The sequence below is a fragment of the Myotis yumanensis genome, unplaced genomic scaffold (genome assembly GCF_028538775.1).
Source record: "Myotis yumanensis isolate MYYU_CA2020_CCGP unplaced genomic scaffold, mMyoYum1.0.hap1 SCAF_15, whole genome shotgun sequence".
Taxonomy (NCBI): Eukaryota; Metazoa; Chordata; class Mammalia; order Chiroptera; family Vespertilionidae; genus Myotis; species Myotis yumanensis.
Window position 1 is genome coordinate 19,618,377 of NW_027223766.1, and position 27,702 is coordinate 19,646,078.

General features: G+C 38.9%; 1 protein-coding gene across 5 annotated transcripts in view; it reads right to left on the reverse strand.

Moving 5' to 3' along the window:
• Window positions 1–1,051: 1,051 nt before the first annotated feature.
• The window catches only part of TRIM55 (tripartite motif containing 55), a 38,457-nt gene continuing 11,806 nt past the window's right edge, over window positions 1,052–27,702 (reverse strand). The window contains exons 5-10 of one of the 5 annotated variants that reach the window (XM_070392846.1): window positions 22,965–23,198; window positions 22,592–22,614; window positions 22,362–22,486; window positions 20,852–21,129; window positions 19,254–19,541; window positions 1,052–2,073 (exon numbers count right to left, since the gene is read on the reverse strand). In XM_070392846.1, coding sequence (XP_070248947.1) covers window positions 1,951–2,073; window positions 19,254–19,541; window positions 20,852–21,129; window positions 22,362–22,486; window positions 22,592–22,614; window positions 22,965–23,198 — 1,071 coding nt within the window. In that variant the 3' untranslated portion in view covers window positions 1,052–1,950. Of the gene's footprint in view, window positions 2,074–5,869; window positions 17,953–19,253; window positions 19,542–20,851; window positions 21,130–22,361; window positions 22,487–22,591; window positions 22,615–22,964; window positions 23,199–27,702 lie in introns of those variants that run through there. The other 4 variants (XM_070392849.1, XM_070392848.1, XM_070392847.1 and 1 more) reach the window with 4 other exon arrangements.

The following is a 27,702-nucleotide window of genomic DNA, read 5'->3' on the forward strand; positions in this document are numbered from 1 at the left end:
GAAATAACATTTAGCCCTGATTAACTATAAGATGTAAACTAATTGGGGAGGGTTGGGGAAAGAGGAAAGGGAAAGAGGAGAATGGTTGAGGAAGGGCACTTCTACAAACTATAGGACCAAATGCCTCATTTTTTTTTCTATGAGAAAGTCTCATACATTATTCAGCCATTATTTTGCTGTCATAAATAATTTTTCTAAGCTATTTTCCAATGACTATTTCTAATAGGAGAAACTTAATAGCCTTTCCAGTTAAAACAACTGAAATTAGTTGCCATGAAATGGCACTTGAGACAATTTCTATAAATATTTTGACTTTAATACCTCCACAAATACCCTCCTCATTTATGTTTATGCCAACACTAATCACTTTCATTTTAGTAATATAAACTATCTCTTTTCACTTCTGAATTCAAACAACACATCTAGTTAGTTTTACAATGCATTCACCTTTTGTAGTTTAGTTACAACTTAAAAAATTCAATTGAGCCCTAGCTGGTTTTGCTCAGTGGATAGAGCATCGGCCTATGGACTACTACTAGTGGTCCATGAGGTCCAAAAGATTGGCAAGCGCTGGTATAAGGAAACCTTTGGAGCAGCAGTCACCAACCAGTGGTCTATGAGGTTCAAAAAAATGGCAACCACTGGACTAAAGAGTCCCAGATTCAATTCCGGTCAGGGTCACATGCCAGGTTTCAGGTTTAATCCCCAGTGGAGAGTGTACAGGAGGCAGCTGATCAAGGAATCTCTCATTGTTGATGTTTCTTTCTCTCTCTCTCTCTCTCTCCTCTTCCTCTCTGAAATCAATAAAAATATATTTTAAAAAATAATCTCATCCAAAATTTAACATTTTACACAATTATTAACACAAAATTAATCATGGAGTTAATTGTAAAATATAAGATTATAAAACTCCTAGGTAAAAAACACACGATTTATTGTTTAATACTTCAAAATTAATTTGGATGTATGAAGATGCTTCTTCCCTTGGGACCCTTTAAATAACTTGACTAATGGATTAATCAGAATAAATCATTATAAGACTAAGTTGTTAAAAACTTAGCATTTATTCAAGAGTTCATACAGATTAAAGTTGCATTTATGTTCTGAAGGAGGCATTATGGTGGGACAAATAAAACAATTTAAATATATACAAATATAATATAGTACATATTTGTATATATGTGTATAAATATGTATGTGTATATATACATACATATATATATTTAAATACATGAAGTGTGTCTCATTGGATACATGAGAAAGTAGATGGTTCCTGTGGAAAGGTTTTTTTCCCTCAATTACAGTGCTTGATATCTGCATATCTAAAACTAGATTAGAAAAATGTCACAAGAAATGTCCTAGACCTTCAGCCTTCTGGACTATGAACGTGTCACCAGAGTCAAAGAACATTTCTAGATATACGTCCAGCAACATATATTATGGAAAAGAGGAAACCTTTGTGAAACATATCTTACCTTTGGTCAATGATTTACCTTTTGTCCATATATTGATAAATCAGTCACTTCTAAATTAATAGTGAATTTCACTGACCATATGCATTGTTAACAAGGAAAGAGAATACGAGCTACTATTATATAATAACAAAAGCCAGTGCCTATTAGCGATAAGAGTATAGTGCCCACTTTTTTCAACACTTGCCACTTGTTACTGACACATGCTCACACGTACCATACTGACACATCCTTCATACTGTTTCCCACACAATAAAAGATTTGCATAAGATCAAGTTTCTTTTTCCCAATGCTTTCTGCAGCTGTTTTCCCTTAATGTGTTAGATAAATCATCTGGAATTAAAGATTTTTCTTTTGTTGCAGAAATCTTGTTCCGAGGTCCCTGTCATCATTTACATCATATTAATTTCATCTAGGTTCCCTGCTACTTGTGTGCATTTCAGCCAGGCAGACAGAGGGGCAGCAATTGGAATGAACATCATTCGTTCAGGGAGTTCAACCAGGAAAAGGAGAAGATATGGCGTGCTGGCTCAGAATCAGCTCCATTCCCACTCCCTGAAGCTGCAGCCTGTCCCTGGAGGGGAGGATCCTCAAATCCAATCTGCAACAGAAGAAAATCTGAATGAGAGGAGGAAGAGGCTAGTCCTTTTGGGGTTGGTCCAGCCACTTTTCTACTGAGGAGAAAGGATCATCATAATAATAATTATCTAGAACATAATTATTATTAGGGATGGAAAGCAAGCTCAGGTTATTTTGGCCACGGTCAAGAGCCATGAAAAATTCACACATATGATCCAAAAAGGGGCAACAGTAATGCATGCAGTGGAAGTTCTTGAGAAAGAGTCCAGGCTATCATACTTTTTTTATTTTATTGATTTTTTACAGAGAGGAAGGGAGAGGGATAGAGAGTTAGAAACATCAATGAGAGAGAAACACCGATCAGCTGCCTCCTGCACACTTCCCACTGGGGATGTGCCTGCAACCAAGGTACATGCCCTTGACCTGAATCGGACCTGGGACCTTTCAGTCCACAGGACGAGGCTCTATCCACTGAGCTAAACCAGTTAGGGCAATCCTACTTTTTTTAAAGGCCACTTTTACATTATTTACTGAAAGGAAAGTTGCTATGAAGCTAATGGGAATTTGGATTTAGAAAAATCTTCAGAATAAATAAAATCCTGTTTTAAATGATTTTGTTACATCACATGATATTGCAGGACAAATCTCTGCACTGCTAGAGTGAGAATTTCTACTAGGATGTGAATATATATAGTATAATTTTGCAAAAATGCAAGCTTAGTTTTGAGCAAATCATGAATAAAATGACTTTTTCTCTTTAGGCCATAAAAATCTAATAACATCAATACTTCTAAAGAAATATCTGTCTTTTATAGATACCACTATAAAAAACACTTCTGTTTTATAGATAATTTTGAAGTAATTGTTCAATCGAATCTATAAGTGAAATTTACAGAGTAGGGCAAAAGTAAGTTTACAGTTATTTGTATGGAAGATAATACAATAATCAATAAATAATAATACAAGAATAAACTTCATGTTTCACATATTTACAACTGTAAATCTACTTTTGCCACACCCTGTATTTATGTTCTTTTGAGTTTAAACTATAACTTGGTGAATTGAGAGACAATTACAAAGACTTCTTGTTGAGATGCAATTTGATGTATAAACTCAAACTCCTTACACTTAAAGGGACCATGACAAACTCAGGTCTTCCTAGGAGAACTACCAAAGACAGGATTTAAAACACCATTGATTTCAAAGCAATGAGGTAGGCACATGCATTCAACTTAGACACTCCTTGTGATTTTATGAAGCTGCTATATGAATGGACAATACCTATCACAGGCAAAGCAGAACTTGGATAAATACTATTATGTAGTAGTTTTGTTGCCACTCAAAATACTTTCAAGTGAAAAATGAGTGCCTGTCCTGCACTTTACCAGATTTTACCCTAAATATATGTTTGGGGATACTATTTCAAGTTCAGCAAAATTATCCCAAGTCCTTATGACTTTGGAATTATCTCCCCATGGCTATGTTGCTCCCTAAGATGATGAAATCATATTAGCCACAATAGAATAAAATGGAGGCATGTGGTTTTCTATGAAGGAACAGTTGAGACATCCAGTGCATTTGGGCTTTTACAAAAAGGTTGCTATTGGATTCTGTTGGTAATGAGCTGACTACCTCCATGTGCTTGAAGTTGAGGTGGTATGAACATCATTTTGACAGAACCTGTGCCTATTTATACACATAAAATTAATCTCCCCGCCATAGTCACCTTATGCTCACAAATCCTAAAAAACAAACAAACAAAAAATACAACCACTAAGTAAACTGGGCAAGTAATTGCTGTTTAAAATACTTTTTCCTAATCATTCTGAAGGAGTGAATATGAATTCTGCCTGGAGGAACAGACCATCAAGTCCATTTTGTAGCTTCTTTTCCTCGAAGACAATTTCTAATCTAAAAAACCACCACAGTAGCTTTTCTAAAATATCTAAAGGATGATGCTAGTTGGGTAAGGTATTTTCTGCGGAGGGATATAGACTTTGTGGAACTGCTAGTTGCTAACAAACCATTTGGGACTGCTTTCAGAATTTCCATATATTTTTTCTGCTTTTCTGTACTCGAGTTTAAAATCTTTCATTTTGGAGAAACCAAGATGGCAGCATAGGTAAACACTGGAGATTGCTGCCTTGCACAACCACTTCAAAAATACAACTAAAAGACATAATGGACATCATCCAGAACCACAGGAAGGCTGGCTGAGTACAATTTCTACAACTAGAAGTAAAGAGAAAAGCATACCGAGACTCAGAGAAGGTGCAGTGCTGAAGGAAAATACAAAGGTGTGGAGGTGCATGCAGAGAGGGCTGGCGGCTGAGGACAGGATTGTCTTTTTCAATTGGGAGGGAGCCTCAGGCTCTGAGCTCTAGTTCCAGGTGAGTCTCTGGGGACCCAGACTCATACAGGAGAAACGGGACTGTCTGGCATTGGTCGGAACTCGAGGGCAGCTTTCTCTCCGAGGCACTCTCGGCGATTGCCAGGACCTCTGAAGGCAGGACTGAGAGCAGCCATACTGCTCGCTCCGCCCGCCCTGTTGATTCCCTGGGACCCGCCCCGCCCAAGCCCTGCACAGAGGCTTTTGCATATGAAAGGCCCGGCCCTTTGTAATCTGAAAATAACTTAATAAACTGCAGCTGCCCCGAGGCCCCAGGGCAACTTGCATTGCTTTACAGCTGGCTTCTGCTGGGTAGCCAAAAAAAAGGCTAGATTAGCACCTCCTTATATCCAAGAGCCAGTGTACCTAGTGGTCAGAGTGGGACTATCCAATTCCAACTCCTCGGATCTATAAGGGACACACTCAGGGGGCAGACTCATTGAGCACCAGTGCCCCCACTGAAGCAAGTCTTGCCCCACAAGGGTGTCTTCAGCACAGAAGTTCTCCCACCATAGACACAGCTGATTCTCACAGCCAGTTGACCTGGAGGTCAAATCCTCCCAGTGTTACCTACAACAATCAAGGCTTAACTACAACCAGACTGTGCACAAAGCCCACAAGGGGGTGCACCAAGAGTGTCTACCTCAGGTAATTGGGACACTTAGCACAGAAAGCCACTCTATCAACACAGCGAAGCATAAAAAATGCTGAGACAAAGAAACAGGACACAAATGACAGAAATGGAGGAAAGCAAACTACTGGATATAGAGTTCAAAACCACACTTTTTAGGTTTTTCAAGAATTTTCTAGAAACCGCCAATAGATGTAGTGAAATCCTCAAGAAATCTAGTGAGTCCCTTGATGTTGTGATAAAGGACCAACTAGAAATTAAGCATACACTGACTGAAATAAAGAATATTATACAGACTCCCAACAGCAGACCAGAGGATCACAAGAATCAAGTCAAAGATTTGAAATACGAAGAAGCAAAAAACACCCAACCAGAAAAGCAAAATGAAAAAAGAATCCAAAAATACACAGATAGTGTAAGGAGACTCTGGGACAACTTCAAGCGTACCAACATCAGAATTATAGGGGTGCCAGAAGACGAGAGAAAGAAAGATATTGAAAACCTATTTGAAGAAATAATGACAGAAAACTTCCCCTACCTGGTGAAAGAAATAGACTTACAAGTCCAGGAAGCGCAGAGAACCCCAAATAAAAGGAACCCAAAGAGGACCACACCAAGACACATCATAATTAAAATGCCAAGAGCAAAAGACAAAGAGAGAATCCTAAAAGCAGCAAGAGAAAGAAACTCAGTTACCTACAAGGGAGTACCCATACGACTGTCAGCTGATTTCTCAACAGAAACTTTGCAGGCCAGAAGGGAGTGGCAAGAAATATTCAAAGTGATGAATACCAAGAACCTACAACCAAGACTACTGTATCCAGCAAAGCTATCATTCAGAAGTGAAGGCCAGATAAAGAGCTTCACAGATAAGAAAAAGCTAAAGTAGTTCATCACCACCAAACCAGTATTATATGAAATGCTGAAAGGTATCCTTTGAGAAGAGGAAGAAGAAAAAGGTAAAGATACAAATTATGAACAACAAATACACATCTATCAACAAGTGAATCTAAAAATCAAGTGAATAAATAATCTGATGAACAGTATCAACTGGTGATTATAATAGAATCAGGGACATAGAAAGGGAATGGACTGACTATTCTTGGGGGGAAAGGGGTGTAGGGGCGCGCGAAGAGATTGGACAATAATCGTGCACCTATGGATGAGGACAGTGGGTGGGGAGTGAGGGCTGAGAGTGGGGTGGGAACTGGTTGGAGGGGAGTTATGGTGGGAAAAAAGAGGAACCAATGTAATAATCTGAATAATAAAGATTTTTTTAAAAAAATTTAAAACACCTTTCATTTTAAATGTTGTTAGTTGCTAATACCCTGCAGCCTTTAAAACTTGATATTAAACAGTTTGCTGCTTTCACACCCTCATGTTCTCGGTCAGTTATGAGATTTCCTTCCAAACAATATGGACCTTATCTTTCAGATAAGCTGTCTTTCATGGAAGAAAGGCCAGGGCCAGAGTGGGGGCCAAGAGCATAGGTTATCCAGAATATCTTTGGGAGAAAAATATTTAAAAATCAGGGCCAAGGATGTGGAGAAAAAGAAACTCTTTTGCTGTTGATGGGAATGTAAAAAGGTGTAGCTATGTGGAAAATAGTGAGATGGTTCCTCAAAAAATTCAACATGAAATGACCATATCACCCAGCAATTCCATTTTTGGTTACATACTCAAAAGAAATGAAAGCAGGGACTCACACAGATATTTGCACACTTGTGTTTATAGCAGCCCTATTCACTATAGTTAGGTGGTGGTAGCAATCCAAGTGTCCATCAATGGATGAATAAACAAAATGTGGCATGTACATATAATGGAATATTATTCAGCCTTATAAAGAAGGGAAATTCTGGCACATGCTACTGAAACAGGAATTTTTAGGGGTGAGAAAATACAGGTTTAGGAATTTTAGAAATTAAGGTGACCATGGAAGAAGCACAGGGCTGCAGAGCAGCAGAAGGTATATTTCTATAGAATAGGAGAGCTGAAAAGCTGCAGCAGGTACATTTCCATAGAGTGAAGAAGCTGGAAACAGCAGAAGGTCTATATTTATAAAATAAGGGAGGAAGCCCCTCATCCAGAAGGAGAAGAAGAAAGCCCAAAGGAAATAGGAGCTCAGGAGTTACTATAGTAACCAGTCTAAGGGGATAGTGACCAATCAGAGGGGATATCAAGGCACAAAGATCTACAGCCTTTATAAACTGTGGAAACAGGGACTCGGTGGGACTCTTCCTCCTCCCATGTGGGAGTCTCTACTTGTTCTTTAATAAATTTCCACCTTTGCTATACCACTTTCTGTCCAGAGACAAAGAGCCTGGAAACCATCCTGCCCAGAGGAACACCGGGTGTTCTGGTCCAAAAATTCCGTTTCACGACAACATGGATGAACCTTGAGGACACTGGCTAAATAAAATAAGCCCATCAGAAAAAGACAAATACTGTATGATTCCACTTATATGAGATATCTAAAGAGTCAAATTCATAGAAACAGAAAGTAGAATGGTGGTTGACAGTGGCTAGGGGTAGAGGGCAATGGGGGGGTTGTTTCAGTTTGGGTACAGACTTTCAGTTTTGCAGCATGAAAAAGTTCTGGCGATTAATTGTACAACACAGGGAATACACTTAACACCACTGAAATGTAATTTAGAAATTGTTAAAATGGTCATCTTTATGTCATATATTTTTACCACAATTAATTTTTTTCAATTAGGAGACTTCACATTAAAATCTGAATTTGTAGGTTCTCTTGACAAAATGGAAATGTAGCACCCAGAAATAACCTGCATGGAGTGCTGAGTAGTGCTGCTCCTTTCAACTGAATTCTCTCTCTCTCCCTCTCTCTCCCTCTCTCCTGCTTTGCTTTCCACAGTGCCCACAATCCCCTTTGCCTCCCTGATGCAAGCCTGGTTTCAGTGGCTACTTATCATTGTGCTTGTACAATTGCTGTGCTCAGAGCAGAGTTAAGAGGAAAGCAAATTATATCTTGCATTTATGCATCTGTCAACATTTTCTTTTGCTTGACCTGCTTTTCCATTAATGTTACCTTCTTAGTCAGAAGGGCAACACCAGCTTGTTGCTCTTAATAGAAGGCTAGGTTTAGTAGGAAGATGTCAAAGAAAAGAGAGTAAAATGCTCAGTGGAATATTTGACTTGATTTTTATGCTAAGTGTGATTAATTTTTTTAAAAGCCAACATGTTTCTTGTGGCAAGATTCTTGAAAATCAAAGCATGAAACTGCTTTCATTGTTCAACTGAGGCCAGTTGTGTTCCTGGGCACTTAGCATAGGGAATATAACTGGGTGCAGATTGGTGAACATGCTCTTGCTTTGGCTTGTGGGCAATGCCAGCAACCCCTTTTTACCTAAATGATCCTCCAACTGAACAAAAGTAAACAGATGCTGTCCTGACATTCATTCTGGCACAAATCTGGATAGCCACATTAGGAGGAGGATTATTATATATTTTTTTAATATATTTTATTGATTTTTTTACAGAGAGGAAGGGAGAGAGATAGAGAGTTAGAAACATCGATGCGAGAGAAACATCGATCAGCTGCCTTCTGCACATCTCCCACTAGGGATGTGCCCGCAACCCAGGTACATGCCCTTGACCGGAATCGAACCCGGGGCCCTTGAGTCTGCAGGTGGACGCTCTATCCACTGAGCCAAACCGGTTTCAGCGGATTATTATATTTTATATTCTTGACTGACCCAAAGTAAAAGGGTGAGCTCTGCCAGGTCATTTTTATCAGTAATCAGTGCCCCCAGGCTGCCTCTGAGCTTCCTAAGACTCCATGAGGTGCCAGCCTCAGCCCTTCCCCAAATGATCATCCCCTATATCACCCATGATCCTGATCCATTAAAATTTATCAGTCTTGTGTCCCCTTCCCTCAGGCTTATCCAGTGATAGTAATTAATCTGATTAACTGAATTGCAAGTAATACATTAATGGGTGACAATGGCTTGATGTACACTCCTGCAAGATAACATTTTGCCTAGAAATGTCCATATCTTATCCTATGAAACTCGTTACTTTGTCTTGTGTTAGACAAATAGGTCAGACAGGTTCTCAAAAGCTATGGGAGGTGATAGTATCATTATACCCAATTTACAGGTGAGAAAACTGAGTTTCAGAAAGGTTGAAGAACTTGCTCCAAGTAATTCTAAGATAAAGTGCTGAGAGTTGATAATAGTGACCACAAATTCAAAGAGAAAAGGGGCATCTGGTGTTGTTGAGCAGATGAGACTCAGGATGGCCCACTCCACCCTGGAAGTCAGCTAGAGAGGCAGGATTGCCAGCAGCATGGGGTGCAACTAGAGTAGGGGTCCTCAAATTTTTTAAACAGGGGGCAAGTTCACTATCCCTCAGACCGTTGGAGGACCAGACTATAGTTTAAAAAACAACTATGAACAAATTCCTATGCACACTGCACATATCTTATTTTGAAGTAAAAAAACAAAACGGGAACAAATACAATATTTGTATTTGCATGTGGCCCGCGGGCCGTAGTCTGAGGACCCCTGAACTAGAGGAGAGAAATGCTCTCATTTGCAATAGACAGTCACATCCCTGCAAGCAGTGGAGGCCAGAAACACCCTTTGTCCTCTGGAGGCTGTGCCAATGTGACATGAATAGTGAATCAAACCAAGGGAACCTTTGGTTACCCTATTTTTGCTTCAGTCACATCAGCCCAGGTGAAATGGGGATTCACCCACTTTTCCTAGATGTGGGCTTGGCCTCTATTGGACTGTACACACACACTCCATAGGGAAAGACGAGGCATCATTGGGCACCAAGCTCCAACTGCTCTGTGATCTTGAGCAAGTCACTCATCCTCTATGATCCCTCAATATAAAATGGAGAAGTTTAGCAATTCCTTATGTACAGGGTGGTTGGGAGGTTTAAGTGAGAGAATCTCTATGAAAGACTTTGTAAATGATAAAGCAATATGTACACATTAGTTACAGCCATTGCCACACAGAATTGGTTTTTTAGATGCGTTAACATTATGGTGGATTAATTCTTATTTTTGTGGGCTGTAGTGGGGACAAAGGCATTTCATGGAAATCACTGAGATACATAAATAAGGAGAGGAAAAAATCCACAGGATGTACAACACTGATATTGGTCTTAGATTTAATGAAAACAATAAAACAATTTAAAAACACAGGAAGCAAAACTCAATTAGCAATGTCATTACAACTTCCCCGGAGAGCTCTCTCTGGTACCTGTGTTACAGTTTTCATGGAATTGTAGAGCTGTAAGCATAGGTTGCCAGGGGAAATGAATTCATTACATTGCTCACACATAATTTACATTATATTTTCCTTTTTAAAATGGATGCATCCATTTAGCTTCCTATTAGAGTTACATTTACTAAGGATGCTATTTGATCCTGAGAAATTTAGTCTACATTTTTAGTATAGTTTTTTTTTTTTTTTGTCCTTCTAGAAAAGCCCCCAACTGACAAGTATTAGGATGTCACTTTTCCAGCAAGGGTTAAAAAAATCCCAGAAAAAGAAAATTGCAATTATAGGATATAAATGAATGAGCATTAATAATGTTAATGTCATGGCCTCACTAAAGCTTACTTGTTTAAGAAAAACCTTACTCTCTTCTATAATTTTTCTATGTAAAAATGCATGTATTTCATTATTATAACGTCTTATGATTTCCAGGATTATTAAATCCTGGACAATGTTAAGCAGCAAATGCAGGCCAGTCCTCTATCTATTTTTTATAAGCTCTGAAATTCCAGCACAGTCAGGACACAGGGCGTATCAGTGAGTTGTAAGCTTGAATCTCCTAATTCAATCACTCCCAGTAGGGATTTCTGTTAGAAAACAGTTCGACACCCTGAATTTCTCAATTAAATTTAGAGAACATAGTTACATTTTCATTCATTTCTGCTGTTCTGGAAAATTAAATAGATCATTTCAAAAAACACAGAACCTAGAGTCACACTCGTGGGAAATCATGTTTTTGATCTCCTGCTTTATTTTTTTAATGTTCTTATAATAACTTGTGAAATTAATCTTTCTCAGAAAAGAAGCTTTCCAGCCCTCTAGCCTCAGGTATCTCTCACCTCTCAGTCTCTGGTAGCAGCTGGAATTGATATTTGCCCTTGAAATCAAAGATCTGGTCGCAACGGTTATTCACATGAAAACGATTTTATCTTTTTTTGTGTGTGATATCTTGTGGAGACCCAAAGCTCCCCAAGGATACTTTGACCTATTGCTCATTCTAGTTTAGGAAAACATGAATATTTTCAAGGGGACTGAATCTTGGGATGATAAAAAATTTGATAAGGTCTTAGGTCTCTGGACACATATTAGTTTCTGAGAGCCTAGGAACTAAACCCTGAGCTTCAAGAAGACTAAAGAATCTTTGTTAGCTCCCAAGTGTCTTTTTAACCGTTTAAACCATAGGTCTTTCTCTTTCCTTACCTTTCCTTTTCTTTCCTCCTTTTTTTTCTCAATTGTTTAAAAAAATTTTCCTCTGGAAGTACCTTTATAGAGCTTGGGTCAGGAATTAAGATGGCCATGGGCTAGTTTTGTTGATGACATTTTTCATACTGGCCTTGAACTCCACACATCCTTCTGCTATTTTAGAATGAAGAGCTCACAGGTGTGGGTGACCCACATTGTTCCTCAGGTTCTGTCTCTGAGCTTATGATATGTAGAGAGGAACACTTAGGACAGAAGAGGCAAACTGCACTTTCTTAGATTTGGAACCTTGGACCTTTTCACTAAGAAAACAAGCCCGGTTATGGATGTCCCTGGCTCTTGACATTCAAGTAGGCAGACAGAAAAATAAGAAAGGTCGAAAAGAAGTTATCTTTTTTTTTTTTTAACATTTACTTTGGGATTAATTCTTCAAGAAAATATAACAATATAGCAATGCTAAATGTGAATGCACCTAAACAGCATTTCAAAATTGATAGAACTTAGAAGATAAGTAGATAAATCCACAATTATAGTCAGGTATCTTAAAATCCCTCTCTCAACAATTGATAAAACAAGTTAAATGGATATCGGTAAGGTGATAATACACTTGAACACTACAAATCAACTGACCTAATTGATATTTGTAGAACACACCACCCAACAACAACAGAAAATACAGTGTTTTCAATTGCACATGGAACATTCACTAAGTTAGATCATATTTTGGGCCATAAAACAAATCTTAATACATTTAAAAGGATTGTAATCATATAAAGGATACTCTTTCTTCACAACAGAATCAAAACAGAAATTAAACAGAAATATGTCTAAAAAATCGCCCAATATCTAGAAATTAAATACTATTCATCTAAATAACGCAGGGGTCAAAGAAGAAAGCAGAAGGTAAATTAGAAAATATTTTGAATTAAATAAAAATACAACATATCAAATCTTGTGGGATGATCTAAGCAGTGATTAGAAGAAAATTTATAGCATTATGTGGTTTTATTTAAAAAAAAGAAAAATATTTAAAATCAATAATCCAAGCTTTAACCCTAAGGAACTAGAATGAGAAGAGATAAATGAACTCCAAAGTAAGCATAAGAATAAAAATTATGAAGAGCAAAAATGAATGCAGTAGGAAATAGACCAAAAATAGAAGAAAAAAAGCCAAATAAAACCAATAAAGTGGAGGACTTACATTACCTGTTCTGGAGACTTCTATAAAGTTATACTAATCACAACAGTGTGATATTGGTAGATGGACAAGCAAACAGGTCAATGGTACAAAATAGAGAGTCAAGAAGTAGCTCCACACATATGTGGTCATTTAAATTTCTACAGTCATTAAGTGAGGAAATGATAGTCTTTTCAACAAATAGTGCTGAAACCAATGAATATCTATATGGAAAACAAACACACAAAAACTGCAAACCTTTATTCTTACTCCACACATATAAAAATTAACTTAAAATGATCTTAGATCTAACTTAAGAGCTAAAACTATAAAAAAAATTCTAGGAGAAAACATAGGAGAAAATCTTTTGATTTTGAGGTAAGCCAAGATTTCTTAAATAGGATACAAAATGCACAGATCAAAAGGAGAAAAATGATAAATTGGAATTCATTAAAACTAAAAATGTTTGATCTTCAAAATACATTATTAAGAAAATTAAAAGGCAAGCCATAGACTGGGAGAAAATATTTGCAAAACATTTTTGATAAGATAGTTTTATCCAAAATACATAAAGGATTTTACAATTCTCCAAGATGACAAACACTGAATAACAAAGTCAGCAAAATATGGGAACAGATAGTTCATTAAAGTAAATTTTAAAATAACTTAGAAGCACATGAAAAAATGCTAAACATCTTTAGTCATCTGGAAAATGCAAATTAAAACTACAAGAAGATACCATACAGATCCATTAGAATGGCAAAAATGTAAAAGATTAGCACAATACCAAGTTCTGTCTAGGATGTTGAGTAACTAGAACACTCTTACATTGCTGGGAGAAGCACAAAATTGAATAGCCAGTATGGGAAAGTTTGACCGTTTCTGATGAAGTTAACCATGAATTTACAACATAATCCAGCAATTCCATTCCAAGGTATTTACTGAAAGACACATTCACAAAGACTTATATTCATAGAAGTGAATGTTCATGGAAGCCTTACCTATAAATAGCAAAAACTGCTAACAACACAACAATCATCCATTAAGTGATGAATAAATAAATTGTGGTATATCCATTTGATAGAATATTGCTCGCGATAAAAAGAAATGAGCTTCTGATGATACATGCAGCAAATGGAGAAATCTCAGAAGCATTATTTTACGTGAAAGAAGCCAGTCACAGAAGTCTACAGAGTGCATGTTTTCATTTATATGACTCTCTAGAATTGGCAAAGCTATAATGACAAGTTAAAAATCAGCTGGGATACAGAGAGTTGACTAACTGCAAAGACACATGAGGGAACTTTTTGGAATAACAGAAATATACTATATCTTAATGGTGGTAGTGGCTATACAATGCTACATATTTGTAAAAAGTTCTTCACATAAAATAGGTAAATTTTTAAAAATCACATCTTTCATCTCTTCATTCACCTAATATTTTGTGACTGTCTCTCATGTGTACATTCTGTCTTTGCTCTACTGGGCAATGGATTCTATAAATGTCCTTTGGTGGACCTCAGAGTTGAGTCCTCACGGGCTTTTATGGAGTTTATGGCATCTAAAGGGGGAGTAAGAGCTGTGTGAGCATTCTGTTAAATGGATGTTGGAAAAATAGTTTGGGAAATGGGGATTTATATAAGAGCTTCAAAACAAGAAATATCTTTTAGAAAATGCAATGGGCTATCAATTTTAGTGAGAATATTTTGTTGTTATTGTCACTCAGAGTGATTTGTATCAGTCCTAAGTCCAAAATCCTCCCAATAAAAACATCCTGAAATAATTTACTAAAATGTTTGTACTAGCATTGTGTAAATAGATGAATTTTCTCATTGATAGTTACTTTATTTTCCTGGTGAGCAAACTGAGCTTCAAAGAAATACCCCAGAGTCAGGTGTAGAAGCAGAAAGTCTGGCACCTAAATTCTTACCCCTAATTTCATTGACCTTTTCAGTGCCTCATACCTTAGCAGAATGTCTAACCAACTTGTTTTTCTATTTTGAGACTCGAAAAATAGAATGTAACAAGTGGATATTCTATTCTTCAAAACAACAAATAGCTATAAAGTTTTTTGGGTCCTGTATGACTATAAATTCATGCTCTGGTAAAATATATAAGCTGTGGTTCTATAGAGGCAGAAATTTTAATGTCAAAGTCCCTATTTCCAAAGTAATTAGTTGTTTGTGGAGTGAGTGTGTGTGTGTGTGTGTGTGTGTGTGTGTGTGTAGAGGGTGAGATGGGGTGGTCTTCTGACCTTGAGGCAGCTGCCATGGTCAAGCTCAAGTATCAGCCAGAGCAGCTGCAAAGTTAATCTACCAAATAAGGAGACATTTATTTGGAAATTCCTGCTCCCTAAACAGCTCCTATTAAATGGTTTGGACAAATTCTTCCACCCAAGGCCACTAAGAAGAAAGAAAGGGGAACAGAAACATTATAGCTCCCACTTCTGAAAAAATCTAATTGCCATTGACATTCCCATAAAATACCCAATTGTCCATGGGGGTCGGATGGGTGTGGAGGCAGTCCCTGTGTTAACACCCAGGTGTAATTTTCATGTAAGTAGTGTAGGAAGAGGAAGGGCAGCAGATGGAAGCAGATTGAACCAGGCATCCCCAGGAAGTGAGGCTCATAGAGACGGCTTTCCAAGAGAAGCCAACCTGTATCAAAAAGTCTTCCCCACCTTATTATTGTCGTGTGTTCTGAGGTTAACTAGGGCCTGGTGTAATTTTTTTCAAAGTAAAATTTAAAATTAACACATGACATAGGTCAAATATCATTTCCACCAAATTCTTTGCATTGACTGAGTATATAGCAGTCATGGCCCAGAATGGTGGAACTTAGAGGGCAATTTTGTAGCTAAAGACCAGTTCATGTAAGAGGCTTTGCATAGTTCGACCTGTGACCTCCTTCAAAAGATTTTCTGGGAGGAATGGGGTATGTGAACAGTTTCAAAGTGTATCCTGCAGAAGGATGTCTTCTATGAGACCTAACTTGATAGAGGGCTGAATTCAAACCTAGTTGAGAAATTATTTTTTCTTTGAGAATGAGAATGGGAAGGCAACAATGCTCTTCTGATCTATCAAAAAGCAAAGTCCCCATTCCCCACTGGTGGAGGGAAGTGATGTCTAGTTCTTGCCATGACCATCTTCTAACACACAATCTGCCTATGTGATTAGGTGAAGAGAGAAGGTACATGGTAAAGTAGAGATTGCATGAAATCACAGGCAACAAAAGTAAAGGCAGGTGAATGGCCATGAGGAAAGCACCTGGTAATAGAACACTGGTCTTAAAAGCTTTGCAGTCTGGCTGATGAGGTCTGAAGTGAGCTTACAGATGAGCAAGTGAGCTGACATGCTTCAGAGTTTCTGAGGCAACCTCATTCCCTGGCATGGGACCAGTGAATCAAGGAGAACTTTATATCACACTATAAATGTTCAGGGGAAGACTAATGATGAAGTATGAAATTCCAACAAGCTAACCTTGCATTGGACAAATACTGATTTAGTGAGGTGATGAAGGTGTATCAGGCCTGCAAAAAGTTCAGAGGACAGGAGTCTGATACTTTGGTGAGGTCTCTATCAATCTGTTCATATCTTCTTTCATGGATCAAAGAGTGGTACTCCATCATAAACAGATTTTCTTCTCTATGTGACAGGCCCTTTCTCAAACACCAAGAACTACATGAGCATGGTTCTTTGCAAAACTGAATGTCAATTCACCCTACCTCCCCTCATCCCCACTTGCCTCACCCTCATCCCACCAAACAGGCACTTGAATGTCAGTGTACATGACATGGGCTCAGTGGATGGCAGACAAGAAGCATGACTCTCCCCCTGCAGACTCAGAGAAGTATTACAAGGATGTATGGCAAGCAAGCCCCAAACCTGACTTCTCAGAATGTAAGCTAGACTCTGCAGACAATTATTCAGATCCACATTAGATTATTCCAGTAACACATGGAGTTTTCTCTCTCCCCTTTTGCTCCACTGAATCCATGGCCAATACGTCCTCCCACTACTCTTCCACATAAACAATGACACCAGGAGGAGGTAAGCACCTGAGCAGACTATAGGGGCGCAGGTTTCTGGCTAACTATTAACCAGTGGGGGCAGGTCCCACTCACACACAGTTAAAGACATGACAGGAATCCACAAAGATCCCACTGCCTTTGCTGAGAAGACAGCTAATGAGGCAAAAAGGAACTGTATGATGGGAGCTTCCAGAAGAGTCAGTGTCAACCCTGTAAAAAGTCAATGAGCCAGAAATAGCTGAGGCCTTTCAGCACAGTCCCCCTGAATTGCTTCTGAGCTATAGGCACAGGGAGCTGGGTCTCAGGTCCAGCAGGGTCATTTACTAAAAGTTCATGGGGTTTGAATCTTTAAATATAATTAATTAAACTGGTAACATTCAAAGGATTATTAAAGGAGTAAGATGTCAGTCCCTGAGCAAACCTCCCAACAGTAATCAAGAAAAGGATTGACTACGAGAGAGGTGTCTTAAAAATAACCTGCTGTTTGTTGGCTTTATGACTTTTCTCTGGTTCTAATTCTTTATGGCTGGTAAGTGAACATTGATCTCTGACTCTTCACTCATTCGGATCTGTCCTGGCTGCAATCCCCCTGATATTGCTGTACCCAGGGAACCTTTTTCTCAGGGCCGCCCTCTCCTAGGAAAGACTGTAGAGTCTGAGGGTTCAAAGACAACTGAGAAACCACCTAGTCCAACTGCCCACCAGACCAAGAATTGCCTATGTATCCCCAACAGGAGTAATCCGGCCACCTCCGGTATAAGCAGATAAAATGCTGCTACTTAATCTATGGAAATTCCCGCAGCATCATGGATGCCTTTTGAAACTGCTCCCCCAGTTAATGGCCATTTGGAAGGCCCATTGTCACTGGATTACTGAATAATTGCCCACGGAGTCACTTCTGAATCAGGATCCCCTCCATGCAGGATTAGATAATGGAGCAATTCTCCTCAGGAAGGTGCCTTGAGGTGATTGCATTGTGGGAGCTCCATGCCACAGTATTGTCTAGGAACTTGGATCTTTTTAGGTGGCTGAGCCTCAAGGTGGGGAGAAATTCATCTCTGGGCCTACAGAAGAGAAACATGATAAAAGAAACTACATGAGATGTTAGTCAAGGGAAAAGAAAATGTTTCCTACCCATTAAAGTAAAAATCAAGCACTGAATCTGACTCCAGATGTAGTGAAGTATAAGAAAAGCCAAAAGTGCTAGGCAGATTGCTAACTCCTGTGAGGAAACAAGAAGAAAACTTCACTGATATTATCACAAATAGTTTTCCCAACATCATTCAGAAGGACTTTTCATTTTGGTTCACAGCCCTATTTTGTGCTCCTTACAGGGTCTGTTCAGAAAACAGCTCCTCCTCACTCAACTTCCACTAAAGATGTAAGAATTCCCACAAACTTTCTAAGAATAATCAAAGGCCACTCCATTTTTTAAACCTGAAATCCACCTCAAAAGTTTTCCTCAAACCAAACATTTATTTTTGTCATTTTCATCTGTGAAAATAAATATATGGCACAAAAGCCTGTTTGTTACTTTTAATTTTCCAAAAGTCATTTGGTTTTTTATCTCATGAAATGAAGGTTCACTTGAGCAGATACAGTCAAGATAGTAGCTAATTTTCTAATTTTTGAAAAAATATTGTCTGTTGTTGGTAATCACCTGATGACCCAGGAGCATGAACGAGAGAGTATTTGTTTGACAGCCCCCCTTGTCTGGGTGACACTCCCATCCACACAGCATTTAAGAATGCTCAAGGGTATTGAGTAACCACGAACATTCTTCTTCACGAAGAAATTGTAGATTTCTTCTGGGGAACCTTTGAGCCATGCAAACATCTAACCAGTGTTAGGAAGAAGACACTGATGTCAATCTTTCATTATAAGAAAAAGAAAAAAAATAAGTGTCCCTTTTTATAAAATTCGATGGAAGAAAACCTGTGCTTTTCTGCTCCCAGGAGCACATGCTTAGGGAAAGCACTAGTTTAATCAAGCCAAGACTATCTTTGTCTAGCTGTAGCCAGCACACTCCCAGAATCCATGAATCACGGGTTATTTTCCAGAGCAGACTTAGAACTCAATTCAAACATACTCTGTGAGGGTTGCTGAGAAGGGCACAAAAGCAGGTCATTAGTCTTTGGAAGCCCAAGGAGGACATAGAGTCAGCTGAGCAAGGGCAAGTGGCCTTGCAACGGGAACAGGGACACCAGCCAGTCACTGCAGGAAAGCAGCTTTCAACTGCATGCCTAAGGGCCAGGCTCTCTGGACCCCCTCCCCTGGGAAGCCAGGTGTGAGGTCACCACTCATGCACAGAGTGAGGTCAAATTGATTTTTATGTTTTGTTTCATATAAGGTTTAAAAAACAGGTCAACATGAGGCTTAAACAATATGCCAGGGTTGGGACTGAGCTGTTCCTGAGACTTTCCCAAGGCCATGGTTTCTGTCTGCCCCTTAGGAAGCCCTGGTTACTAGCAGGACCCAGGGTGGCACAGGGGAGCATTCAGACACAAGAGCATCAACACTAACCTGAGAAGTAGCTGCAGGTGAACTAGTTTCCTTACCACTCACTGCTGCTCTCTCACTGGCTGCGGCTTCTGCCACTTCTGCCTTCTGCACACTCGAATCCTCAGAACCAGGAGGCCCTATGTGCCCCAGACCTTCGCTCACTGGGGTGGAAGGTGGGTTGGTGGTAGCTTTCCGGGTTTGGCCTTTATACCAACTAGGGTAAAGCAAGGGATCCGCAGTGTCCGTTGCTGTAGGGACTGGAGTTTCAGACTCTGTGGTCTGCAGAGAGCCAGTGGATACAACCTCCCCCTTAATCAGGACAGATACATTCAAAAGTAAAACAAGAAAAAGAAGAAGAGGGGAAAAAAGGCAGTCGATTTTAGTTCCCTTCAGGTTTGACAATTGTGAGCTCTGTGTGCAGTGCCTGCTTCAGTGCATGCTTTAATTCATCCCACCCTTGGCAAGCGCTAAGGGCAGAAATGCTAACAGTACCCTCTTCATAGCCTCTGAAGTTCCCCTCTTCTTTTCTGGGCTTGTCTTTCACAAGATGGTAGCCTGACCAGGAACCCTAAAATGAAGGTTACTTACAAAACATTTGATATGGGAGAAATGTCAAACTATTGACCAATTTAATTTTTAATATATGTGGGCCCCTGAAACCTCTTTTCTAAAACCAGCCATTGAGCTTCTTCCCATTTAGTTATCACCCCTCTTTCAGTTTCAGTGCAATTGGTATACTCAGATTTTCAAGATTTTGGGAACTATAAATAACAGTATTTAGCCTGGTTGTCTGTGGAGGCAGAGCATAGATGATATACTTCCATCCCCCAGGTCTCACTCTAAGGTTTTGTTTATGTAGGTAATTTCAATCCACTGTGAAAGCAGGTGCAAAAACAGGGCTCATTTGTGATGAGTCTGCATTGTCCACAAACTCAGCAGGTTGGAAACTGTCTGCTGAAGGTGTCATGCAGTCAGCACAAAGGCTTGAAAACTGGCCAATGACATCTTAGAAATTTAAGGTCAGCCAATCAGGTACAACATTTGGGATGAGCCAATTGGCTTAGAACATTTTAAACAATTCTGTCAACACATAATCTTATCAAATGACATACATAGAAAATGAGGCTTCATTTGCATACTGAACAAAAGTTGTATTTCAGGGTAAGGAGGAGGGATGTAACTACCATAGCTTCTCTATTCACTTTCTATATTATCCATAAAAAAATCAGAGTTTCAAAAGTACAATCATTGTTATTTTTCACCCTAAGTTACATAGTCTCACGCTATACCATATATCTGTATTCAGAGCAGACCTAATCTTCATGAAATTGGCTCTCTATGAATATGTAACATATACATAATTTCCAGACAAAGATTGCCTAAAATTTGAGGGTGTTATTAATGGAAAACCATGTCAAATTAGTTATAACAACTGATCTGTTGAATAAGCTACAGGGGCTTTTCTCCCAGACATTGTGACTGTCCTGAAATCTTTTGTCTTCCACATACAAAAGTCTGTCATAAAGTTATCTTTTCCTCAAGGCAGAATAAATTGTTTAGGCTGTTGGTCAAGGAAGCACACAGGCATGTCCAGTAGGAAAGAACTCATGAACAGTTACCTGTGTCACTGGGGCATCTGCAGCAGGTGGCAGGGCTGGAGGTGGCACTGGAGAGGAAACAGGAAGTGTTGCTGGGGTAGCCTGGACCTCTGAGGCCAGCTCGGAGGGCTCCAAGGCTTTCTCCAGACTTTCATCTTCTTCTGATGGCTCTGTTCCAACATGTTCTACCTCTTCGATTTTTACTTCTTCTTCTTCTTGTCCTTCTTCCTCTCTGTCTCCTCCTCCTTCCTCTTCTCCTTCTCCCTCTCCTTCTCCTTCTTCTTCTTCCTCTTCATCTTCTGGTAAGGTAATGTATTTTTAAATCATTACAATGACCACTACAGCCATGAAAACAATTAATGGCCAGGGCTAGGGAAATCATCTCTAACAGAACTTGACTATCGCCCAAGTATGCCATCATGCTGGAGTTTTACACTTCTAGTTAAATGTGGACAGGACACATGTGAAGGGGGCCAAACCATCACCATCTTCCTTGCTCCCCTCCCCAGTATAATGTCTAGTCCTCACCACCACCATGCACCATCTCCCTGACCCCCAGAGCCTGTTCACATTGTTACCACACACTGTCACATCTACAAGCTCCAGAAAGGTTAGGATTGTCACTTATTTATCTCCAACAAGTCAAATGAAAATGCAACTCTCTTCTTTATCTAGTTTTATTTTAATTTCTTACTTCCTTTGTTCAGTGAATGTTGACTTTTGCCACAATTAATGTCATCTTTTCCTAACCTGTCACTCTTAATATTCCCTCAGACAATTAAGAGAGACGATATTAATTTTTTAAAATATCCATGCAGAAAATTTAATTCTAAAGTTATATCTGTGAACACTAATACAGCTTCCTGGCTTTAACAGTAGTCTAGCTGAGGTGCCTCATCACCTAGATGGGCTAGGATGGGTGAAGACCATCAAAGACTTGGTCAGCTCCAAGGTTATTTTCCTCTTTTCAGTTATTTCATTAGGATAAATTTCAGGAGTGGGATTTCTGGGCCAAATGGTAGGGATGCATTTATAACTCATGGAGTACATCTGGTTACATGGTCCAAGTATTATTACCAGGTTGTGACTTATTCTTGACTTGCTACTATTCGTGCCCTTGAAAGTTTAAGTGGATGAACTACACTATCTATCCAGATGTCTTCTATGTTTTATTTTTATCTCATCTCTAACCTTGCACCTGATGACATCTTACATCATTGTGGCTAACACCTTGTGGAGGGTTGAAATTGAGATTTCATCATCACCATCAACTATTAAGTGTTTGACTACTCAGAGTCAAATGCCCAATAATGGCATTATAATGGGCACTGTGATATGCAAAGCTAAATTAACACTGTCAACAAACTATATGATTTTGTAATGAAGTAGAGCTTCACATTAGATAATATCCCTTGTAAAATTGTCACCATCCATTCTGAAAGTGACTCTGAATCCACCTTTTCTCCCACTGAACTCTCTGCAGCTTTCACACACTTGCAATTTTGGCCAAATGGTCACAAGAATAACAAACCTCTGTAAAAATCAATTTCGCGTATTATTTTCTCTTCTCTATTGAGGTTGACTGTGAAGTGGTTCATGTTCTCATAACCATGCTCTATTTTCTCCATCTGAAATGCCTTCGATGCTTCAGAAATTCTGCAACAAAGACAAGTTGCTGCTTTCTGTCACTGTTTACAGTTTTGATAGCTTTGGATAAAAATGAAGAGTATTGCATTTTTCCTTAAAATGAAAATTACTTACTTTTGTAACAGGGTTTTGGCATTCTGTGAAAGCAAACAAAAGACAAGCCTACTTAAATTACTTTCATCAAGCATGACGTTGAGACTTAATTCTTTCCTTTGCTGACTCTGAAAATCTCATAGTTTAAATTTTAAATGCCATAAATAACTGCTCCTTTATACCAGAACCATCTTATATTTAAGCAATGTCATGGTCCCTTAAATATATGCTCATGAAGTTGTTTAAGCAGATGGAGAATAAGCACATGATGAACTCATATTTTAGTTGGTAAAATAGATCTGGATGAGATGTACATAACAGAAACGTGATGACAACCACTTCTCCAATACCCATCTGCTTGGTTAGTGTCCTCTGATGCCAAAAGGAGACTTACCTGCAGAAACACTGCCATTTCTGGCTCATCCATGAACTGGATTCCTGACTCGACCAACTTTGATACATTCTCCAAATGATCAGAATACTTTTTGATCAGAGCACGGACATGTTCCAGTTTTTCCCCTTGAGTTCGGGTAATGACTTGGGTCATCTCATTCTTCCTCTCCTCCAGGATGCCATACAGGTAATCAAACTTCTCACAAAGTTCCTGTTTCTGTTTTTTGCAGCATTCCTATTAGTTGGGTTAGCTAATGTTAGAAAGTGTTTGAAAGAATGTCTATTTGGAAAAATCACCTGGACATTTTGGAAGATAAGAAACTATTTATGTAGGATACTTTTCCCTTAAGCGATCACTTACAGATACCTACTGTGTTGATACTTTGAAAATTCCACTTTTATCCAATTATGTGGCCAATCCAAAAGTAATCAAATTGGCTAAATGGATCAATTATTTTTCCATATTCTGTTCTTTATAAATGGATAATTTTATAGAAATTAAGACAGGTTTTATTTTAAATTATATATTGGTTATATAGCTTATAGATTTATATTTTGCTTTGGAATGAGTGTGTGTGTGTGTGTGTGTGTGTGTGTCTGTGTCTGTGTGTGTGTGTGTGTAAGGAAAAAACTATGGTACTTCCTGGTTTGTACCCTCAGTCTTTCTCTGTCCTGTCTATACTGCTACTGTTGTAGTTCAGTCATCCCATGTAGATTCTGAAGCTTCCAATGGCCTCAGCATCTGGGATGTCCCTTTCAAGCGCTTCTGTCAAATTCATTTTCCTGGGATACAGTGCTTTTTCTCTTTTATGACTCCCCATTGCCTAAAGAATAACACTTTAACTTTAAAACTGGCTTTCAACTCTTTTTATTACCTGATTCCAGCTTTCCTTCACCATATGTTACTCTTCTCCATCACATACCATGCCTGTGTCCAGCAAAAATTAATCACTCACTTTCTTTTCTCATATTCTGCCTCTGTTTAGAATGTTCTGCCCCAATTCACAGTTGGAAACACTAAACTATCTTGAAGACTTGTTGAAATGCCACTTCTTCCTTGATCTCTATGTTTGAATGTCATTTTTTAATCTTCTGAAATTCCATAATACTTATCATTTGTGGCATATTCTTGCATTCAGGTGCTCTATTTATCTAATACCGTCGTAAGAGAGTGATATATTGAATCCAGTCTTGAATTCCTGGAGGGAAAGGCTGTATGGGAAGCCAGACTTGTCCATTTTCACTGTGTGACTAAAGCATCTCCAGTACCAACCAGCTCACGTTATACTCTGAGTCCGTGTTTAAATCCAGTTAGGCCTTTTGGTGTTTCAAACTCCAGTAAGCTTGATGTGTGTGTGTGTGTGTGTGTGTGTGTGTGTGTACCTGTCTCCTTGGACCTGACCATGTGGGTCCAGGACCTTTATGGCTGAGAGCAGGTTTTGAGCCATGATGATCCAACCTAGCTCTCCTGCCTGGTGGGTGCTTCCTAGACCCAGCCAATTGATCTCTGACATATCCGACCTTTGTACGATCCTTATTACCTATTCTTTTATTTAGTAAACATTATTCTCTTTGATATCACATATTTATTTCTTTACATGAATTTCTTAAAAATCTAAATAATAATCTCCTTGGGGATAGAATCCGGGTCTTCCTAAGACACATACCACCTTGGACAGATGTTCAATAAATATCTGCTGAATAGATTTTTTTTTAAATCACGTTTCATTTTCCCCCAATTTCTCTACTATTCTCAGACTAATAAGGGAAAAGGAATAACTTAAAGGAAATTGTTAATTATGAAGATGCTCCACAAATGTGCAAGCAATACATCCTGCACTCCACTGCCTCCATTGGATAATATAGTTAGTTCTCATAATAGTATTGCTGTCATCCACCCATCTATTCATTTAACAAATGATTCTTAAGTATGTCATTTGTGTCAACCGCTGTGCAAGGCTCTGGGGACCTAACAATGACTTAAACATAATTCCTGTTGTCAAGGAGCTCTCAGTTCACTGAATGAGAAAGACTATGGACCAATAATATAATATAACCTAGTAGGTGAATAATTGAAATATATTAAGGATTTATATCAGGCTTCATAGAAGCATAGAGGTGGGGCCTTAATCAACCCTTTGTGTGGGTGGGGGATATCTGAGGGGAACAGGACGAGGGTGGTGATATTAGCTCAGGAAGTGGTGCCCAAATTTGGCCAAAAGAGATGAACAGGAGTACAGGAGGGGATGAAAATGTGTAGAGTCTTGGTAGCTGTCAAAGTAATAGGACATGGGCCCACACAGCATGTCCAGACATGAAAATTGCTGGACTTACCAAATTCCCATCCATTTCCAGCCCTTTAGCTTAAGATTTAGACTATTATGCAGCCTAGGAACTCAAGCCTGTTAGTAGCTTCCCAATCAAACTTTCTCTGTCTTACCTCCTGTTCTAAGCTTACAAGCAACTGTGTGCCCATGGCATTCCTGAAATACGCCTTTGATGTTCAGATGCTGTACTGCTTACTCTGACTATATGATGGTTTCTAGCTTATTTTTCTAAAGTGAATTGTGCACTTAAAAAATTCAGAATAATGAGTATTACATTAGTATGTGATAGTAGAGGAATGTATTTGTTTCATAAAAGTTTTCTCTTATATGATTTAATATGTGTGAGAAGTTTGTGAAAACCGAATTCTTTTCAGTGAGGCTAATGTGAAGTCATGTGTCATGGCTAGTGTATTTGCTCAGGTCAAAGATTAGATCACTTAGTTGGCCCATATAATTTTTACTTAGTGGCTTAAGTGGAATACCATGTGTTATTTTATTTCTATTCTGGTTTTTAATGATTTGTACTTTATTGATTTTTTAATAAAATTGCTATTATTTTAATAGCAACTACCATTTGCTTATACTTTACAGTTTAGGAAATGCTACTCCATGGCTAGACTTTAAGCAGCTCACTTTTTCCCCAAGCGCTTATTGCTGTCTAAATGATCTTGTTATTCATGTGTTTATTATCTATCTCTTCTACTAGAATAACATCTTCCTAAAAAGCAGGTGCCTCTTCTGTTTAGTTCACCAATGTTTTCCCAGCATTACCTGTGCAAACAATGCCCACATGGTGTGAATGATTGAGTGAATGAATGAAATCTAGGAATGGTCAATCCTCATTCAAAAGTTTCTATTTTGTTCTGTCCCAAAGAAATGGCTATTTAACTGGATATCCCAAGCCTCTTCTTAATTCAGTGCTCAAGAGAAAAAAAAGCCAGAAATAGCTATGCAACCCCAAAGAAACCATTTTACCTCAAGACAATTTTTTCTTCTTAATCTGTACATTAAAGGATGGGATTAAATAGTTGCTCAGATCCCTTCTTTCTCTACAGTTCCAATATTTAACAGTTTATGAAATACCTCTTTATATGTAAAATGCCTCTTTTGGTTCCTGGCAAGTTTCAAAGTGGTCATTTACAGCACTAAGATATAAATTGCATGCTCTAGCCCTGCAATGTCAGCTTGGCAATGTGCCATGGTCACGATAGGAAAAAAACTGAGGCAGTTGTGACCACTGCTCTTACCATGTAAGGAGCGTGGCCCTGTGACCAAAATAGAGCTGAAGATAAGCTTTTAGCCCCACCACTTGTCATTGAGCAACTGGCTCTGCCAAGCCTCCCAGTATTCCTATGTCTACCACGTTCCTCCATTTGAGATACACTTGTTTGGAGCTGCAGCTCTGGGTCTGTTAAGTGCCCACTCAGCTTCACTTGAAATACAGAATTTCAAAATTCCCTTCAATAAGCAAAAATAAAGGTGTAAAAAGTAGACAGTAGATTAATAATACTAGAGAAAGAACTCTATTAAGGTAGGAAGATTCTCTCAAGGAAATCAAACCCAACTCCTCACTTATAAAGGCCCATTAGAAGCACTTGGAAGAAATCCCAAGAGTGCAGACCAGGGTGAGAGCCCAGATCTCTGCTAGGCTGCACTAGAAAAGAGACCAACACATTAGAAAGACACTGTCTCTCCAGGCAATGGGCTGGAGTTCAGCCCCTCTCTATCCATCCGGCCTCTGTGCTGTGTTCAGTGGAACAACTCTATTCAATGGCCTTGGGACTCAAGACTCCCAAACTCATGCTTTTTTTCCTACCATATTGTATCACCCCCACTTCATGTTAGAAAAATAATGTTATAATTTATGAAAATTCTAATGCTTTCTCCTGGAGTTCTTGGCATTAGGGGTTTTGTGGATTAGTTCTGATCATTTAAAAGCTCCTTGAGTAAACTCCCTGAAGGTTGAGGGCCAGGTGAGCCCATCCTGACTCAAGCCCCATGGTTCAGTAAAAACTATAAGACCAAGGCAAGCTTAGCAGCTGTTCAATTCAGTCCCATGTGCTCTGAGTAGTCAGTATGTTTCCCGGAAGAGGTTCAGTCTCCCTTGCTTACCAATATTTCAAGTTACCATAAAGCTTCCTAGATAAAGATAGAACTTCCATTCATTCTCAAATGTTCCCTCTGCAGGGAGTTGCTTCACTCTCCTATCATAATCAACCAAGAGCCTGACATGCTCATTCTGAGTCCTTTCAAAAGTTGCTCCAGATGCTCCAGTGGTTTAAATGACCATGAACATCATTAGAATAAAATGACTCTGAGGATGATACAAGGTGACACTTATGGAGCCCCTGGCCTGTGCCTCTTACACCAATTTAGTCATCATGACAACACTGTGAAGAAGGTATTATTATC